Source organism: Solanum stenotomum, chromosome 8 (assembly GCF_019186545.1).
Source record: "Solanum stenotomum isolate F172 chromosome 8, ASM1918654v1, whole genome shotgun sequence".
Classification (NCBI taxonomy): domain Eukaryota; kingdom Viridiplantae; phylum Streptophyta; class Magnoliopsida; order Solanales; family Solanaceae; genus Solanum; species Solanum stenotomum.
In genome coordinates, this window is record NC_064289.1 from 33,454,648 (window position 1) to 33,476,530 (window position 21,883).

Here is a 21,883-nt window from a genome sequence, read left to right on the forward strand (position 1 = left end):
TATATATATTAACTTAGCATCATAACAACATATGTGTCTGCATTGCTGCTAGCATCAGACGAAATTACATGTTCAATAGTAGACATAATTGGTAGCATATTACAAAAATTTGGTCCCTGATTAACAAGAGTAGAATTCTTCTTATCTTCCTTGACATCATCCACAACAAATATGGGGGCTTTATTCCAGATTTCAAAACGCAATGCATTTTGTAGATCCCTTCCTTTACGTGCTAGAAGATCAGCCACAATGTTACCTTCTCGAAATTCATGCAGGATCGTCATCCCCCTCAACTGTTGGATCAACTCCCTGCATTCAATCAAGACATTCGACTCAGATGAATTCTGATTATGAAGCAATCTTATTACCTCTTTAGAGTCTGTAGCGATGGTGGTCAGAGACGGAGCTAGGTGGGGTTTCATGGGTTCGGACAAACCCACTAGCTTTTTTGTAGACCCTATATTTGTATTAGAAAATTTTAAAAAATTATGTATATTAACTTGTAAACCCCCAAACAAATTGAGATAGAACCCCCAAACTTCTAATCTTAACTCCGCCTCTGGACTGGTGACTCTGAAGTTTTTGCTTATTGCTAGCCGTAGTCCATGTAGCAGCGCTAGGAGTTCGGCATTTTGCATTGAGTTGGAGGTTATCCTGGAGCTCATACCTATAATCCAGTCGCCCAAATGGTTGCGAATCACACAACCCATACCTTCCTTCCTAGAGTTGTGATTGAATGAGGCATCAATGTTGAGTTTAAATCCTGTATCGGGCGGGGTCCATCTAGGGGGAGTACTATCCCTTTTAGTGAGTCCCTTATGGTGGCTATTAGGGCCAAGAAGGACATACTCAAGGGTTTTGTTAATGATATTATGGATGTTTATATTGAGCTTTGTTTTAACGTGGAAGTTATTATTACGATTTATCCAAATGTTCCATGCTGCAAAAGGGGAAACCTGAGACCAGCAGATAAAATTGATTTTGGATTTAATATCTTTCAGGTTCATTAACCATTTGGGGTGGGATTGCTCCTAACATTATCAACGTTCTGATCTAAACCTAGGGCAACCCAAAAGTTTCTCGCCAAGGGGCACTCGATGAAAATGTGTAAAGTAGTTTTAGGTTCTTGGCATATAGGACACAAAGGGTTGATGTCGATGCCTATATTATGTAGATACTTACAGGTTTTGAGTCGTTCATGGTTGTATAGCTAGAGAAAATATTTTATTTTGTTGGGACAAGAGAGTTTCCAAATCCTGCTAAACTCAATTGATTGGGGGTGGGTCGTGTGGTTCTTCATATTAAGGAAGTTATACGCTGACTTGGTAGAGAAATTCCCATTACTAGTTTGGGCCCAGGTTATTTTATCGCATATGTTCAGCCCTTGAGGGATATGGGTCAAGGTAATCTCGTGAGCAGGTAGTTGGACTGAGAGGTTGTTTAGTGTCCAAACTCCATTTGTATTACGTCATCGACTTTGAGGAATAAGTATTTTTCTCTTAAGGGCCAATGAATTGATGTCATAAAGGGGAGGGAGTGCTTAGCCAAATGTCTTCCTAGGATCCTGTTACCTTTCCCTAGATCCCATTTTCTACACAGAGAACAATTCTTCCAAGTTCGTGAGATGTTTTCCCAAATGCTACTACCCATCCTAAGGTGGATGGTGGTGGTTTGCAGGTCTGTATTCCTAGTGTATATACTTCCTAATGAGTATGGAGGTCCACAATGAAGCCTCATTCCTAGTACGACTCCTGAGTATTCCTAATCCACCTTCCTCCTTATCGCTGGTAACTACTTTCCAATTTATTATGTGGAGCTTTTTTCGTAGATTCAGTAGAAACCCATATAAAGTTTCGTTGGACCCTATCTATGTGTTTAGTTATATTAATGAGGAGTTTTATGTATTGCATGACGTGGGATGCCATATGGGAAATGGTTGATTTTACAAGAATTGTTCGTCCCATAATGTTAAGGAATTTTGTTTTCACCATTAAGCTTGGATTGAATGTTGTCCGTAATGAATTGGAAATCTCTTTTTTGTGGCTTCCCCTCAAAAATGGGAAAGCCCAGGTATTTCCCAATTGAGTTGCTGGGATTGATCTTAAGTAGGTTCGAGATGTTTCCTACTACCTATGTAGGGCCATTCCGGGAGAAGATAAGCTTTGACTTATTAATGTTGATTTTCTGCCCAGACCAGTTACAAAAGGCATCCATTATTTTTATGATCGACCAACAACTAGCTTCCGTTATTCGGAACAATAACACTAGATCATCTGCAAAGAATAAGTGAGAGAGGTGGGGCCTATAATTACTGATTTTTATGGGCCTCCAAATTTTTTGTACGACTAATTGGTTAATTCGGTGTGAGAGCACTTCCATACACAAAATGAATAAGTAGGGGGACATAGGATCACCTTGACAGATGCCTCTATTCGGAGAAAAGAATTTTGTTTTAGTGCCATTAAAGAGGATTGCCATCTTTGAAGAACTGATGCAAGACAGAATGAGGTTGATAATTTGTTGGGGGAAGTTGAAGTATTGAAGGGTGTACTTCACAAAGGACCATTCAATTATATCGAAAGCCTCTTCTAAGTCAATTTTGGCCATAAAACTTCCCACTTTCCCTTTCATTTTCCTAAAGTGTGATACAACCTCTTGGACGATGACAACGTTGTCTGTTGCCTGTTGATTTTTGAGAAAACTAGTATGGCAGGGTCCTATAATCCTGTCCATGAATATTCTAAGTCTCCTAGCTATGATCTTTGTGATAATCTTATAGGATGTGTTGCATATGCTAATCGAGTGAAAGTCTTTAAGTGAAGTAGCGTTATTACACTCTGGAATTGGACAGATATGATCCAGGTTTATGGCTTCTGGGATTGACCCCATTATGAAAGCCTGTTGACAGAGAGATATCACAGATGGGCCTACAGTAGCCCAATACTGTCAAGATCTAAACTAGAATAAAATCAACAACAACCTTTTTTGGGACAATTTTCTGATTTATAGGAATAAAACTTTGAACTATTACAACTAAGAATAGAAATACGTGTGCTGAATAGAAATACGTGTGCTAAATAGAACTACTCTACTGGGATTCCATAGATGAGCTTCATATTTGCAGAAGAAGATAAGAAGAAGAAGAATTTAGACTGAGGGAGAAGAAGAAGAGGAAAGAGATCTGGGAAGAGATAAGAAACGAGAAAAATACCAATTGATTTGTTGCCTTCTTCTCTCCTGGTTGTTAGACTTATAACCAACTCGTCTGAGCTGGCAACATCGTAGCCCTTTACGCTCATTAAACAACTTCCAATCACAACTGTCTATTGAATGGATTGTTATTACTCTTCCACCCCCATATCGAATCCTCCTAACTACAGAACTTTATTTGCTCTTTATTTGAAATCATAACATACCCGACGACATCAAATAATCCTTGTCCTCAAGGATTAGCTATGAACTCTAGAAACTTAGCCTTGATGAAGTCAAAATCCTCCCAGGTAGCATCTTCAGGAGGCAAGTTAGACCATTGGATCAGGAGTTTAACAACAGTTGAATTTTCCCTCTGTATCAGCTGCCTCTGCAAAATGGCAACAGGCTTGACAAGGAATTGACCTTCAGCATTAGTCATGGGCAGGGTTGATTGAACCACCACTCGAGAACCAACCTGTTTCTTGAGAAGTGAAACATGAAAGACAGGGTGCACCTTGGAAGAAGCTGGAAGAGCTAGCTTGTAAGCAACTAGTCCAATCCTACTGATAACCTGATAAGGCCCATAATATTTTGAACTCAACTTAAGGTTCTTCCTCCGAGCTAAGGAAGTTTGCCGATAGGGTTGCAACTTCAAATACACCATATCACCAACTTGGAACTCCCTGTCAGTTCTACGATGATCAGCAAAATACTTCATCCTCTCCTGAGCCTTGTGGAGATTGTCCTTTAATAATTGTTGCATTTGTTGTCCGTGCATAATCACATCTTCAGCAGCAGGCACCACAGTGTCTAAGAGAGGCCCAAGAGACAGTTGAGGTGGAGAATAACCATACAAGGCCACCATTCAACAAAATATAACCACCTCTTCCAATTAGTAGGTCTGCTGCTAGTCATACACCTCAAATAAGTTTCAATACACCTGTTCACTTTTTCTGTTTGGCCGTCTGTTTGAGGGTGGTAAGCAGAGCTATAGGACAATTGAACCCCTTTTAGGTTGAACAAAGCTTGCCAAAAATTGCTAAGAAACACCTTGTCTCTTTCAGTGACTATAGAAGTAGGGGTACCATGTAAGGTTTGAACCCTCTTCCAAAACTTATCAGCCACAATAGTTGCAGTACAAGGATGAGATAGGGTTATGAAATGTGCTGATTTTGTGAACCTGTCAACTACCACAAAAATGACATCCTTTCCTTGAGACTTAGGCAACCCCTCTTTAAAATCCATACTAATATGAGTCCATGCTTGGTTGGGAATAGGAAGTGGTTGAAGAAGACCAAGATATGCTACAGCCTCATCCTTGCTCCTCTGACATATATCACATTCTGCAACATAATTGATTACCATTTGTTTCATAAGAGGCCAATAAAACACCCCGGATAACCTCTTAAGTGTTCCTAACTGACCGGAATGACCCCCTAATGGTGAGCTATGAAAAATATGTAGTAGTTGTTGTCTTAGTGTACCAGTAGATCCCACATAGATTTTTCCTTTCTTCCGCAAGATCCCAGATTGATAGTGCCACAGATTAGGACCTTGTAAGTCTACCACCAACTGAGTAATAAGATCGGAAGCACATATGTCACCTTCATAACTGGTTGTGATGTCTTGCACCCAAGTTGGAACCGATGAGCTGATAGCTTGTAATTTAGCATGCAAAGAAATTGTTTCTTCTTCGTGCACCTCTTCAAATTGTCTGGAAAGAGCATCAACAACTCGATTCTCAGCCCCTCGTTTGAACTGAACTTCATAGTCTAAGCCTAACAACTTGGTAAGCCCATTTTGCTGGATAGCTGAAGTAACTCGCTGATCAAGCAAGTATTTCAGGCTGTGGTGATCAATTCTTACCACAAAGTGTCTATACTGTAAGTAGTTCCTCCACTTGTCTATAGCACTAAGCAATGCCATGTACTCCTTCTCATAAATAGACCTGCCCATATGCTTCATAGCCAATACTTTGCTGAAATAGGCCACTGGCCTCCCTTTTTGCATGAGAACCGCACCAATTCCTGAGTGATTTGCATCTGTTTCAACTACAAATTCTTGAGAATAATCAGGTAGGGCAAGGACTGGGGTGTTAGACATAGCCTCCTTCAGAGCCAAGAAAGCAGTTTCAGCCTCATCACTCCACTTAAAACTGTCCTTTTTTAGGAGATCAGTAAGTGGTCTACATACTGTACCATAGTTCACTACATACTTCCTGTAGTATCCCATCAGCCCTAAGAATCCCCTCAAAGCTCTCAAGGAAGAGGGTCTGGGCCACTGCACCATAGCCGCTACCTTTTCAGGATCAGTAGCTACCCCATGAGCACTAATGACATGACCAAGATATTCAACCTTGGATTGACCAAACGAGCATTTGGATCTCTTAGCAAAAAGTGAATGTGCCCTCAATGTCATAAAAACAGTAGTAACATGCTTCATATGTTCCGCAAGACTGACTATATGTTAAGATATCATAAAAAAAAACTAGCACAAACTTCAGGAGAAACGGTTGAAATACCTGATTCATCAGAGCCTAGAATGTGGCTGGGGCATTAGTAAGCCCAAATGGCATCACTCGAAACTCATAGTGCCCCATATGTGTCCTGAATGCTGTCTTAAACACATCATCAAATTTCATTCTAATCTGATGGTAACCAGCTCGTAAATCCACCTTCGAAAATATCGTTGAACCATGTAACTCATCCAATAGGTCATCTACAATGGGTATGGGATACTTGTCTTTCACTGTAGTCTCATTCAACCCTCTATAATCTACACAGAACCTCCAAGTCCTATCCTTCTTTTTCACTAGCAATGCAGGTGAAGAAAAAGGCGACTGACTGGGACGAATAGTACCATGTGACAACATATACTTCACTTGTTTCTCCAGCTCCTCTTTTTGAAAGTAATTGTACATGTAAGGCCTTAAGCTAACAGACAATGATCCCGACTTCAACGAATTGAGTGATCTAAACTCCTCAGTGGTGGTAAACCTTTAGGTTCGGCAAAGACATCTTCAAATTGTTGTAGCACCACTTTTATTGGTTCTTCAATGGTTTCCTGCTCAGTAGTTGTGTCCATGCTGACCATGAACAAGTGAGCCATCAAAGTCTGACCCTTCCTGATCAATTTTCCCATCGTACCACTGCTAATCATGTGAATACTTCCCTCTTCAGGAATAGCATGCAACACCAATTTATTGGTCTTTTTTCCAATAGTGACACTCCTCTTCTCATGGTCAAACTTGGTGGGGTTGTATTTTTTCATCCAGTCATTCCCTAGGACTATATCACACCCTCCCAACTTGATAATCCTTAGATCTTCTCTGAATGATTTCCCTTCCATCTTCCAGCTGAAACTCGTACAAGTAGAATTACATAACAAATAGTTACCATCAGCAACAATGACTTTCATAGGTGAGCTATAAGTTTCCACATAACTTGTTTCCATTACAGCTTGTGAATCAATAAAGCTATGAGTGCTTCCTGAATCAACCATCACAGTTAGATTCCTATTCTTAGCTATTCCCTTTACTAGAATGGTATTCACCCCATTGTGATTGCCAGACAAGGAACTCAGACAAATTGCCTTTTGCATCTCCTGTTGGATTTCCCCTTCAATTATTACATCAGTTAGGGCTTGCTCCTCTATTATTTCCCTAGTTTCAGTAGGTGTTGCCCAAGCCCCTTGCCCATCTTCAGTGATTCCCTTGATGCAATTCAAGTGTCTATTCTTACATTTATGCCCTGGAGTATACTTATCTCCACATCTGAAATAAAGCTGGTTGTTCTTCCTATATTCGTAAACTTCTGGACTCAACCGATAAGTGGTTGGTCTAGTGGAAGTCAGAGCTGTTGGTTTTGGGGCAAAACTACTCATAGGAGACTTGATACGTCTAGTATCAGTTTTGTCCTTCTTAAGAGCTGCTTCTATGGCCTTCTCTTGCATCCTGGCTTGTTCAATTGCAAAGCTGAGGGTAGTGGGCTTAAACATCTTAATAGCATACTTGATCTCCTCTTTGAGTCCTCCCATGAAACTAGACAGGAAATGAGCTTCATTCAAGGCCGGATTTCTTATCAACATATCAGCTTTGAGATCCTCAAACCTTCCCAAATATTCATCTACAGATCCAGTCTGATTCAACTTGTTAAAAACTTCCACAACATCCTCCATTAAAATTTCTCCAAACCTAATACATAATTCTTTTTTGAACTCTACCCAGGTCAATACCCCTAAACTCAGTACCATAGAGTTATACCATGTTTCAGCCATTCCATTAAGATAGAGTGCTTCTGCTTCAACCTTCAAGTTGTCAGCAGTTCTATGTAAATTAAAGTACCTTTCACACTTTCTAAGCCATACCTTAGGCTGGTGACCTTCGAAACTGGGCAATTCCCACTTAGGAGGGTGTATGAGAACTCCCTGGTGCCTCAAATTCCTATGTTCCTGTTCTGGAATGGGTAAAATACCATCCCCTTGAGGAATGTTCAGATCAACAGCTACTGGTCTCTTTTCTAATGTTGTTAACCTTTCCACAATTTGTTCTAAAGCTCCTCTGATTCCCACCTGTGTTTCACTGATCTCACGATTACTCTTAGCTAACCTTTCCATCGTATCTTCATGTCGATTCAGTCGATCGTCCATGGTTTTGAATCTAGTACCATCCGCCATTATAGATCTTCACGCACAGGTCTCAGAAGCTAGGCTTTGATACCAATTGTCAAGATCTAAACTAGAATAAAAATCAACAACAACCTTTTTTGGGACAATTTTCTGATTTATAGTAATGAAACTTCGAACTATTACAACTAAGAATAGAAATACGAGTGCTGAATTGAAACACTACTGGGATTCCATAGATGAGCTTCATATCTGTAGAAGAAGATAAGAAGAAGAAGAATTTAGACTAAGGGAGAAGAATAAGAGGAAAGAGATCTGGAAAGAGAGAAGAAACGAGAAAAATACCAATTGATTCATTGCCTTCTTCTCTCCTGGTTGTTAGACTTATAACCAACTCGTCTGAGCTGGCAGCATCGTAGCCCTTCAAGATCATTAAACAACTTCCAATCGCAGCCGTCTATTGAATGGATTATTATTACTCTTCCACCCCCCATATTGAATCCTCCTAACTACAGAACTTTATTTGCTCTTTATTTGAAAGCATAACAAATACTTTTGATAGAATAAATGGTGTAACCCATCAGGGTGTGGTGCCTTATGAGGATGGAAGGAGAAGACTGTTGATTTTATTTCCTCCATCGAAGGTGTACTGTGTAGGAGTTGGATATCCTCTTGTGGAATAGAGACAGGCCCAACAGTTATAGTCAAATTCGAGGAATAGGAATGTTGAGTGTTAAAGAGACATTTGAAGAAAGGGGTCACATGTTGGATTATCTGATCACGACTATGAATCCAAACTCCATACTCAACTTGAAGGGACAAAATATTGTTTCTTCTATGCCTATTGAGGGTACTAATATGAATGAATTTTGTGTTATTATCCCCTTCATGGAGCTAGTTAATCCTAGATTTCAATTTCCTGAAATCTTCTTCCCTTTTTAGAATAGTATTATAATCAGTGATTAGCACTTGTTCTAGGTTAAGGAGGAACTCACTACAAGGGTAATTCTTTGACGAATGGATGCCCTTTTAGGAGATTTAAAATAGCCTTTTTTTATGGAAGATATTACCAAAGGTGCTTTTGTAATATTTAGTTCAAATGCAGCAACAACCTCCATAATAGTTGAGGAGTCTTTCCAGGAGTCACTAATGATATTTGGGAGATCGAGATGTGACGTCCACATTGATTAGAATCTAAAGACTCAATTTTTTGTGGCCATCCTATTCCTGGATAGGGAGAGTAGAAGGGGACAATGATCAGAGTGAGTTCTTGGGAGATACACTACCTGGGGATCTCGGTGCGATAACAACTAGTCTCTACTACTCTTGAAACCCAAGTCTATAAATTTACAATAACTAACAATGTCCTAGAAATCCTTGCTGCTAGAGCTACATAGCAGGTTGCTCCCTTTTTTTTATCGATACTATTAAGGAGTTCACTGAAATTGTCTCCAATAAGTCATTTTCCAGAATAGGAATTTTTTATAGTAGGAAGGTTTTCCCACAGTATTTTACGAGTGTTCCTAAGAGTACTAGCATAAATACTACTACTAAATAGCCAAGTATCATTAGTGTCACTTACCTTGATCATGCATGAATTTCCTGCTGAGTGGTAGCAGTCTCATCCAGTTCCAGCAGGTTATCATCTCACTGGACAACTAAGCCACCCACATTGCCTACTGTCGGGACTTCGACCACTAATGATCAAAATCTTAATAGCAATAAATAACATATTAACAACTACTATAGGTAAACACCAGTTAACATAGATACTAAATAAAAACTTAATAATGTTGATCAAACATAGAAGCTTTTAAAACTTAATAATGTTAGGAGATGACTGCAACCTTAGGTGCTTGCTGCCAATCTCTCCTTTTCAAGTTCCAAACAAGCAACATTTGCTCTATGAATTCAAATTCATCAACAATCTTAATCATTGGCCAACAACCCACCATTCTTATTTTCACTTTTTTTCCTCTTTTGAATTCGAATTCATCAACAATCTTAACTACACAGACTTCATCTTTTCATTACACTTTCCATCAAAATCACTTTTTGAGCAACACCCATTTCTAAATTCACCTCATTTCCCACAAAAATACCGGCTAAATTGCAAGACCTTCATTCTCACACCAAACAACAAGAACAACCCCAAAACTTTATACACTTGCCCAAACCATCCAAACACAAGAAACACAAATCCCAAATCAGCATTCAGACTCAAATGCTTCAGGGATTCAATACAATCCATGAAAATAAAATTCAAAAATCTCTTATTGAACTCAGAAGAACCTAGGACAAGGGACACTCACAAAAGTATGTCGCCACAGGATACACTGGTGGACCTAGAATTTTTATCAAATGGTTCAATATATATATATATATATATATATTTTATTCTTTTTTAAAAAATGAACAAAGAAGCAACAAAAAAAGCTTGCTCAATTAAGATATGCTTTTATAATGGGTAAAGGGTCAAATATGCCCCTAAACTATTCGGAAAGGTCTAGGTATACCCTTCGTTTAAAGTTTGGCTCACTCATGCCCTTGCTGTCCAACTTTTCGTCTAAATATGCCCTTATGGGCGTTAGTTGGCATGCTGGACATATCCAGCTCATTTTTCATTTCTTTAAATGCCACATGGAATTGCCATGTCATTTTGACTTTACCATATGACATTTATATGAAAATGAAAAGGGATCAAATATGGCCCTAAAAAATTCGAACCCATAAACACCTAATCCGACCCATAAATCAACCCCCCTTTTAAATAAACTATTCGACCCGTTTTCAATAATTTTGTTTAAATTTTTATTTTTTCGGTAAATTCCAAAAATTAGTAATTGATTAATGAAAAATAGGAAAAATATGAAAAAAAAATTCACAAATAAATATTGTAACCTTAAATTCAACAATTTCAATAATTTTTTTAAATTTTTTCGATAAATCCCGAAAAAGAGTAATTGATTAATAAAAAATATGAAAAAAATATAAAATTAATGTCAAAAAATCAAAAATAAATATAGTAACCTTAAATTTAAAAATTTCAACAATTATTTTTAATTTTTATTTTTTTCGGTAAATTTCGAAAATGAGTAATTTATTAAAAAAAATAAAAATTAAAAAAAATTGTTGAAATTTTTGAATTTAAGGTTACTATATTTATTTGTAATTTTTTGGAGTTAATTTTATATTTTTTCATCTTTTTTATTAATCAATTACTCATTTAGGGATTTACTGAAAAAAATAAAAAATAAATTAAATTGTTGAAATTGTTGAATTTAAGGTGACAATATTTATTATGAATTTTTGGCGTTAATTTTATATTTTTTTCATATTTTTCCTATTTTTTATTAATGAATTACTCATTTTCGGGATTTATCGATAAAAATAAAAATTTAAACAAAAGTGTTGAAAATGGGTCGGGTTATTTATTTAAAAGGGAGGTTGATTTATGGGTCAGATTAGGTGTTTATGGGTTCAAATTTTTTAGGAGCATAATTGATCCCTTTCTATTTTCATATAATTGCAATGTGGTAAAGTCGAAATGACATGACAATTCCATGTGGCATTTAAAGAAATGGAAAATGAGCTGGATATGTCCAGCAGAAGGGCATATTTAGATGAAAAGTTGGACGGCAAGGGCATGAGTGAGCCAAACTTTAAACGGAGGGTATATCTAGACCTTTTCGAATAGTTTAGGGCCATATTTGACCCTTTACTTTTTTATAATTGTACTAGAGAATTTGTTCAAGCTTCGCGCGATGAGAAAAAAATAATCAAATATTTTTTAAATTTTTTTTCTTATATTTGAATATCAAAAATATTTTAAGGATCTTTTTTAGTTTTCAAATTCAAATAGATTAAATTTCAAGTTTTAGTTATTGTTAAATCACAATTTAAACAATGTAATAATTAATAACGGTGTAGTATGAATTTTTTGTTATTAATTATAGTTGTAAACCAAAATAACAAAATATTTTCTTTTAGTTGAATAATAATCATTTTGGTGAATTTTTTATGCACTTTGAAAGAATATATATAATACAATATTAAATATATTATAGGAAGTGTTTGACTTTTTTAAAAAAATAAAAAGAGTTAATATCACAATTGATCAATTAGGTATAAATATGAATAAAATAAAGGGATAATTGTACAGAATGACAAACTAATAATGTTAATTAAATGCACTAACTACTGTTTCAGTTATTTCCTTTAATAAGCAAAATCTTGGTCACTTTGCTATTATAGTGCCCCACAGATTTGTATAATTTATTAAAAAAATAAAACAAACGTTTTTCCTTTTCTACAATCTCTTCTCCTATTTCCTTCAAATTCTCCCACATCTTCTCCCAAAATACAATTTCAAATTACAAATTTCTCCAGCACGTCTTCGTCTCATTTTCAAAAGAGAAACATTACTTCAAAAATTTCAGGTACCGCCAAAACTCATCTCATTCTATTAATTTTTGTTAATTTTTTTCAATTTTTCAATTTAAATGTATATGTATATATAACTTATTTTTTTCAGTCATTTATTGTAATCATTATTTTTATATTTTTTGTGTTGATTCATGTCTTATATTGTTTGCTTATATAATTGTGGTTGTATAAATGTATAATATTAGTAGTTATTGTATAATGTTCCTTTTAACATACACATTTGCTCACACTTATACACTTATTTATGGGTCAAGTAAACAAAGGAAAGATAAAACTAACGTTTATACTGATCACAATGATAAAACTGAAGTTGTTGTTAGGGGGTCATTTGACTGTATAATTATGTGGGTCATTGGACTGTATAATCATGTGGGTCATTGGACTGTATAATCATTATTTTTATATTTTTTGTGTTGATACATGTCTTCTACTGTTTGCTTATACAATTGTGGCTGTATTAATGTATAATATTAGTAGTTATTGTATAATGTTCCTTTAAACATACATATTTGCTCACACTTATACACTTGTGTCTATTTTAATATATTTTAATATGTGAATCAACATTGACGTTTTGCTTTCTTTAACCTTATAGTCAATTTTCAGCTTAATCACATTTCTATCAACACCAAGTTGCATTGCAATAACATTATACAACTCCTTATACGATGAATTTTCTTTACAAATCACTCCCTCAATTGTATAATCAACGTAACAATTGTCATTGTCCCATCTACCGGAATGCATACCAAAATAGCTAATGAAGCCATTTTCAAAATTTATGTATAAAAAAATAAGTTATATATACATATACATTTATACGATTAAGAATTTCAACAACAAACAGAACATATATTTATTTATACAAATTCTAGCAACTTCAGTTATTCACATATATACATATTCCCATTATATACTCATATAAACGTTTATATACACATTATGCATATACATTTATATATAAACAATTACATACACAAATTAAATTAACGCGCCTTTTTATTTATTTTTTAAAACAATCAAAATGTATATAAAAAAAAAAGATTGACTAGCGAATATACAGAAAGATACATCCGTAGCAAACTAAAATTTTGCTATGGACAACAATTTTATAAAGTTTGCTATAGCATACAATTAGCAATTTTTAATTTTCTATACGTAAAATTTTCTCTAAAATAAATTATACGTTGGCATTATTTTAGAGTTATAGTTGATGATTGATATCACAGTTTAGAAAAATATAAAGGTGACGGATAAAAGAATGATGTAATACCTCACCTTGGCCAGGATTATTATTTGTCTTTTTCTTTTTTTTTTAATCATTTTTTGATTTTTTCTTTATTTTGACTTATAATATTCATAAAATAAATATATATTTAAAATATCTTATTTACCTATCTCCTTACCATTATTACAATATATTAAATATTTCTCCTCATCATTACTATTACAATTTATTATTTTTCTACCTTTTATTTTTATAGTTTTTTAAAATAACAATCTTATTTATCTCTCCCCTTGTCATCATAATTAATTATTCTTATTCACAAAACATTTTTTTTTCTTAATTGTTTTCTTTCTTTTGATTTATAAAATTTGAAAAAAATAGATCTTAAATATTATTATTATTCACAAAATTTCTCTTTTTCCTTTAATTTTTTCTCTTGATCTGTAAAATATGTAAAAATAAAATATCTCTTTGATCAAGAGTCATACTTATCCTTTTTCTCCATTTATTGACTTTTAAATATTTTTTTATTTATATTTTATGTTTAAAAAACTCAAAAAGTAGTATCTAATTTAATATTTTCTTAACATAATTGTAGTACTCACCTTATATTATGATTATGATAAATATGTTTACCTTATTTATCTCTCTTCTTATCATTACTACGATTTATTGCTTTTTCACCTCTCCTCGTCATTATTATAATTTAATATTTTTTCTTAAATTAATTTTTTACCTTCTATTTTTATAATTTTTAAAAATGAAAGATCTTGTTTATCTCTCTTCCTTGTTATCATAATTTATAATTATTATTGAAGAATTTTTCCTTCTTTAGATTTTTTTCTAATGATCAATAAAATCAGTAAAAAAATTCAAATACCTTAATTGTCTCTCTCCACACACTACTACAATTTATTACTTTTTCTTTAATTTTTTTTTTACCTTCTATTTTAAAAAAAAGATTCTAAATAATAATTATATTATGCATTTCTCTTCCTTATTATCATAATTTATTATTATGTATAATTTTGTTATTATTCTCTTTTACTCTTCTAAGATGTTATAGAATTTATAGTTATAATGTAGTAATCTCACATTTTGTTTGTTAAAGTAATATCCTAACTTAAATTGTTTTTGTCATGATTTACTAAATTCATATTTGATTTACAAATTGAATGAAAAGGAATTGAGAAAGTATGATTATCTTAATTCTTTGAAGGCACATGATAACTTAAGAAGATGTGATTATTTTCCTCATCTCAAAATAATTAATATAATTTGTATGCATATGCTATAATAATAAACTTTTTTTAAAAAATAATAAACTTACAAATAATTAGTTTCTTCAAATACTTTATTTTGTTTTTGTGTAATTGAGGTTTCACATCTCTCAATTTGTTCTCTTTTTAAATAAATAATAAAATTTTCATTTGTCTCTCCTCAATATAACCATAATTAATTATTTTTATTCACAAAAAACTTTTTTTTTTCTTAATTGTTTTCTTTCTTTTGATTTATAAATTTGAAGAAAAATATAGATGTTAAATATTATTATTATTATTCACAAAATTTCTCTTTTTAAAAAATAAATAAAATTCTCTTGGTCTATAAAATATGTAAAAATAAGATATATCTTTGACCAAGAATCACAACGATCCTTTTGGTCCTTTTCTTGACGTTTAAATATTTTTTATTTATATTTTATGTTAAAAAAAACTCAGTTATAAAATAGTATCTAATTTAATATATTTTTAACATAATTATAGTACTCACTTCATATTATGATTATAATAAATATGTTGACCTTATTTATCTCTCTTCTTACCTTTACTACAATTTATTGTTTACCATCTCTCCTCATCATTACTATGATTTAATATTTTTTCATAAATTAGTTTTTTTACCTTCTATTTTTATAGATTATTAAAATGAAAAAACTTATTTATTTCCCCTCCTTATTATCATAATTTATTATTATTATTGAAGAATTTTTTCTTCTTTACAATTTTTTTCTCTTTTGATCTATAAAATCAGTAAAATAAAATTCATATATCTTATCTGTTTCTCTCCCCACATTACTACAATTTATCACTTTTTCTTAAATTTCTCTTTCTACCTTCTATTTTTAAAATATTCTAAAGAAATAATAATATTATTAATTTCTCTTCCTTATTATTATCGTAATTTATTATTATGCATGATCTATAATTTTTTCCAAAAGTTATCTCTTTAACCAAGAATCATAATTTTTTCCCTTTTATTCTTGACTTCTAATATTTTTTCTTATTTACGTGTTATATTAAAAAAAAATTCAAAATTCAAAGAATTTATAAAATATTATCTAATTTACTTTTTAACATAGTTGTAGTCAACTTTCTCTCTCTCTCTCTCTCTCTCTCTATATATATATATATATATATATATATATATAAACTTTTTTCTATCTAAAATGCTAAATAAAAAAGAAGAAAGAGAGAGAAGTAGCTAAAGAAAAAATAAATAAAAAGTAATGTTTTTTACATTTTCTCCTTTCCTTTGTTAATTTTTATTGTTATTACTAATTTTTTTTCTTTCCTTTTTCTTCTTTTCCTTCCTTTTAGTTTTACTCAATTTACTACTATGTTCTTCCTTTTATCTTTTTATTTCCTGCCTCGTCTCATTATTCTTTTTTAATTATATCGCACTAAATTTATTCTTGACTATTAGAAAAGAGAATCAAAAAATTATGTTTCTTATAACTTTTTATTTGTGAAAAAGAAAAAGAATAGAAGGAGAGTACTAATACTTCATGGTAGCAATATTTTTACGGTTCACAAATTGAATGTTAGAGGATATTTTGATGTCTTTCGATCTTCGGTATAGTGAATTCTTAAATAGGATTTCATTCTTATTTTGATAAATTTGTTGTTATAATTCTTGTTGGCATAAAATAATTAAATCGGCACAGGTATTGTCACAACCCAGGGGTACACCCTAGATGTAACATGACACATAGAACCCCGAAGGACTCCATGTAAGCCACTTAGCATATCATAACATAAGATAATAGAAAAATGCGGAAATTTTAAAACATTTTCCATACAATCAAAGTCTCATAAAATGAAGCGGTAGTCTTTAACACTTTGTCTCAAACCATCTAAAAACAACTTTGAATAACTCTTGGGACACATCCCATACATTAGTTCTAACATGAAAATAAAAAGACATAAGGGAAATGGTGGCTATATCATCGATGCTATGAGGACTCACCAATCTTCAACCCTTTGTTCCTACTAAGAACCTAGCCATGAGAATGGAACTCAAGATCACCGGACCCTACATTTTATAAGAATGTAGTCAAGAGTATGCGTTAATACAAAATATACTAAATATGATAGCTAGCATAACATCATAAGAGCATAACATAAGCGTTAGTCAATAGACATAAGCCATAAGCATAAGAGATACCTCATGAAACATAAACTATAAGCATAAGAGACAACCACATAGTCATAGGCATAATCTCCAACATAGGCATAATATAAGCATTAGTCAACGCTTAGTCTTTCATGTCATAATAGGAACACCTCATGTAGCTTCAAGTCATACTTGTGAAAATGCATGGATGAGACCCCATAATCTCACCCATACTAAGTATCACCTTAGGCCATCATATATACTTACCATCTTTGGTCTCATCCTTAGCTTATTTCTCATAGACAAGAGAATCTTCACCTTTAGTCAATCATAACAAGGAAGGCAACTATAGCACAATCCTATCTAAACATACATCATATAAGAGAAACACTTTCTTGGTAACCTTAAGTCATACTTGTGCAATGCATGGATAAGACCTCATAATCCTACCCATGCTAAGTACCACTTTAGGTCCTCATAATCTTACTTCTTGGTTGGGGACTAGTCCCTCTTTAAAACATTAGAACACTAGGAGATACTTCTTTAAGCACATCTTAGTTCCTCTTCTTTACTTTTGAACACTATGAGATAATTCTTTAAGCATGTCTAAGTTCATTAGGTATTTGAACACTTGGAGATGCTTCCTCAAGCATGTCTTAGTTCATTATGTTTGAACACTTGGAGATACCTTTTCAGGTATGTCTTTGTTTATTAATGCTTTTGAACACTAGGAGATACTTCTTTAAGCATGTCTTTAGTTCATTATATTTGAACACTTGGAGATGCTTCTCAAGCATGTCTTAGTTCATTATTAATCTTGAACTCTATGAGATGCTTCTTCAAGCATGTCTTAGTTCATTAGGTTTGAACTCTAGGAGATGCTTCTTCAAGCATGTCTTAGTTCCTTAATAATCTTGTACTAGTTAGGATATAGCCTTAACCGACATGAGACCATATGAACTATCACATGATCCCTTCCGATGTTACCCACACTGTCAAGGGTTGGTGTACTTGCCTAAGGTAGAACCGGTTTGTTAGCTTAGTTGGATCCACTAGCTAACTTTTCTACGGGGCACATAGTTATGGGATACATATATTTATACTTGGAAACCCGGACTCCACTTGGTGAGGGACTCCATCTCATGAGACATACTTTGGGAAACCCGGACTCAACTAGGTGCAACAATCCGTCTCATTTCAATATCCACTCGGTGCTAGGCCTAAATCCCATAAGATAACTATTAAGTCTCTACTTTGACTCAAGTTTCATGGAAAGATGTCCTTGACAATCAATCCAAATTACTTCATTAGAATAACTCTTTAGACTATGCGTAAGCAACTATCACCATTCATGACCACTATTGCTCCTACATTCAACTAGGTGAGAAAAACCTTTCAACCTTAGAACCTTCATTATGTGAGAAAAAATTTCACATAAGTTCATTATGAGTTCATGAGGATAACCTTTGAATCAACCCACAACAACAACCTAATCATTAACACTTCACTCTCAAAGTGTTCTTAAAGCATCTACATACCCTTCATAAAACATGCATAATATCATATATTTCCCTTTCAAGGGTCAAAGCTCATATGAAATCAACACATCTAGAATGACTACATTAGACATGGATATAATCATAATTCAAGTGATTCTATCACTCCATACATTCAATCATACTTAAGGTGGATTAGGTGGGTAAAGTCCTTCCACAACAATGATATCTACTAGTCTACCATTCTCATATAGGCTTCACTTTCAAAGACATTACAAGCATAATTCAACATATTAGCTTTACTCTCATAGCCCTAGAATTCTACATTCATGACTACAAGCCTTACTCTAAAAGCTTTACTTCTTACAATCATCATGCATATCTAGATTTCAAGGCATCCTAATCACATGCTTCATTCTTAAGTGATTCTAGTCATATATCATCATAAAGGTTCAATCTCAAGCTTTACTATTCATGATCCATCACATATACATTGCTATAATTCAATTCATGTCTACTTGCGTTCATTCTTGAACAATTACTATACATGTCATCAACCCTAGAAGATTATCTCTAAATCCTCAATTTCACTTTTCAAGGCATAAACCCACATTACTTCAATTTCATCAATTAGACTAGGGTTCAACATGAAAAATATGTAATTTCATCATAATAACATGATTCACTACTAATTCTATCATAAAAAATCAATACCCACTCAATTTGGTCAACATACAACATAACCCACAACATTGAAGAAACCCTAACTTGAATTGGGGAATTCTTCATCAAGTTGGGGAATTCTAGGGGGCTCCATGGATGGAAGAATACATGGATGAATAAACTATCATACCTTGGATACAAATCCCTCACAAAGCTTGGAATATTGGAGGAATTTGACCTAGCTTGATTCTGTTCTTCTTCTTCTTCCTTGAGTTTTCTAGAGAGAGAATTTTTGAGAGGAAGAACTTTGGGATCTTTTGGGGTTTTGGAAATAGTGACTTAATTGGGGTGGTTAAAGGCTTAAAATAGTTTATATAGGTGTACTAAGACCATACAAAATGACCTCACTTAATAAACACCTAATAAGGAATTTCCCTAAATGCCCCTCACTAGGCAACCCCAGGCACCACGGCAGGCTCGACAAGCCATGGTCCTTACCACGAACCGTGGTCCTGCCCATGGTCTTTGGGAAGTGGCTTGGCCTTCACAAGTTGAAGGCACCTTCACGAGCCTTCCCACGAGCCGTGGTCTTCACCACTGGCAGTGAAGTGGCTCGTGAAGGTGAGCCACTTTGAGGCAGCTTCAACCTAGCTACTGCCTTAACCACCACAAGCCGTGGTGGTGGTCGTGAAGTGGGCCAGTTCTTAGGAAGCCTTAGCCCTTGGGTTGGGCCTTGCCCCCTGGCCTTGGCTCTTTCCCCTTGGCTTGACTCTTGTTGCCCTCACACTTAGCCCTAGTTGGCCTACTAAGCTACGGGGTGTTACATGTATATTCTAATGAATTCATTTATATAAACAAATTGAAATTTCATTTTACTTGAAGTAGTAAATCTTCTTTTGCAATGATTCTTCAATTTTGTCAATTTACCTTCATATTATGTGCTCTCATGTCCGATTTTATTTGTACAAACAAATAAAAAAATTGATTTTTTGAGGTAGTAAAGCTTTTCAAAAATTCAATTTACCTGAAATAGTAAATCTTTTTTTGCAATGATTCTTCCATTTTGTCAATTTACCTTTACATTATGTGCTCTCATGCCTAATTTCATTTGTATAAACAAATCAAAATTTTTTATTTACATGAGGTAGTAAAACTTTTTCTTTTTCAATGATTTTGAATTTTATTGGTTGACTTTCAGATTATGTTCTCTCCTACCTATTTTTTAAAAATATTTTTTAATGATTGATTGTAATAAGTTCTTGACATCCGCTACAACAGTTCATTCTCCATTGCAACAATAAAAATATCATTCTTGCTAAAACTTTTCATTATCCTCTTTAATTGTAGGTTAATAGATGCATTAGATGTATTTAGTAGATTATTATATATAAAAATAAATTAAAAAGTCCAAAAAATTGAGAAAAAAGATAAATAGGAATGGTGACCATATAGACATTCCACATCACCTTTTCTATATAGACATGGTGACCATATATATATATATAGAGAGAGAGAGAGAGAGATTCTACGAGTGTTCATTTCTTAAACCTATTCATATTATTTTCGTCATAAACGATAGTAAATTATTATTATTTCTATGTAAAGCACCATACAACCCCTAGCTCGTGAAGTCATCATTCAATTGATTCTGCTACTCCTTTATGAAATTTTCACGATTTCAGTCGAAAGAGACTAGAGATGTGAAGGGGTTGGAATTAAGGATTGTTATACTCTCTTAGTCCTAATTTATATGACATACTTCGAATTTTGAGAACTAAATAATTTAATTGTGACTATGAATTTGATAATATAATTCATAAAATTTATATATTTGAAAACTGCATAAAAAAAATACTACAAGTCATTGATAATTCAAAATATTTAAAAATTAAAAGTTATATGAAATATTACATTCGAAAAATAATCAATTAAGCAAGTTAAATTCTTTAAGGAAAAAGTTTGGTGTCTAAATATTTAAAGAAAATTAGCTCATTTGCTGTAAGTAGGTTTTGAACTCGGGATCATTAAAAAAATGAACCTACTTTACCACTGGGCTGGATGTTGCATTTTATCCAAATTGAGTCAACATATTATATATAAAAATATTATTTCAAAAATAGATTAAATATACAGTGTAATTTTTTGACGAAATGGGTTCATATGAACCCGCTTGAAACAATGTAGGTCCACCCTGACAGGATGCATGAACTATGTACTAAAAGATTAAGACATAATAAAAATATTTCAAAATAAATAATATAAATCTGTGTCACCTTGGGATCCTTAATAAATGTCGGAACTACATCCTTTGTAGTCGTCATGAGACTAAGGTCCGCAGTGGATGAAAGTCTCGTAGTATGAATCTAAAAATATAATCAAAAGTAAATTTAATATAAACTTAAAGCATTAATAACTAATATAAATATTTTAAAATAAATAATATAAATCCGTTTCACCTCAAAATCTTCAGTAAGCATCGAAACGACATCCACCGTGGTTGTCGTGGGGATAAGATCCGCGGTAGATGAAGGCCTCGTAGTATGAATTTAAAATTATAATTATAATTAAATTTAATATAAATTTAAATCATTAATAACTAATATAAATATTTCAAAACAAATAACATAAACACGTGTCACATCGCGATCCCCAGTAAATATTGAAACGACATCCTCTATGATCGCCATGTGGCTAGGATCCAAGGTGGATGAAGGCCCCATAGTATGAATCTAAAAATATACTTAAAAGTAAATTTAATATAAACTTGAAGAATTAATAACTAATATAAATATTTCAAATTAATAAATAACATAAATCTGTGTCACATCGAGGTCCCTAG

The 21,883-nt window shown here is 33.2% G+C and overlaps 2 protein-coding genes across 2 annotated transcripts in view; one reads left to right on the forward strand and one right to left on the reverse strand.

Moving 5' to 3' along the window:
• The window catches only part of LOC125874176 (putative ABC1 protein At2g40090), a 211,666-nt gene that overhangs the window by 64,728 nt on the left and 125,055 nt on the right, over positions 1 to 21,883 (forward strand). The window lies entirely within an intron of this gene.
• LOC125873726 (uncharacterized) lies at positions 6,148 to 7,866 on the reverse strand. The gene has a single exon (XM_049554595.1). It carries the CDS (start codon positions 7,864 to 7,866, stop codon positions 6,148 to 6,150), a length of 1,719 nt encoding a protein of 572 aa, XP_049410552.1.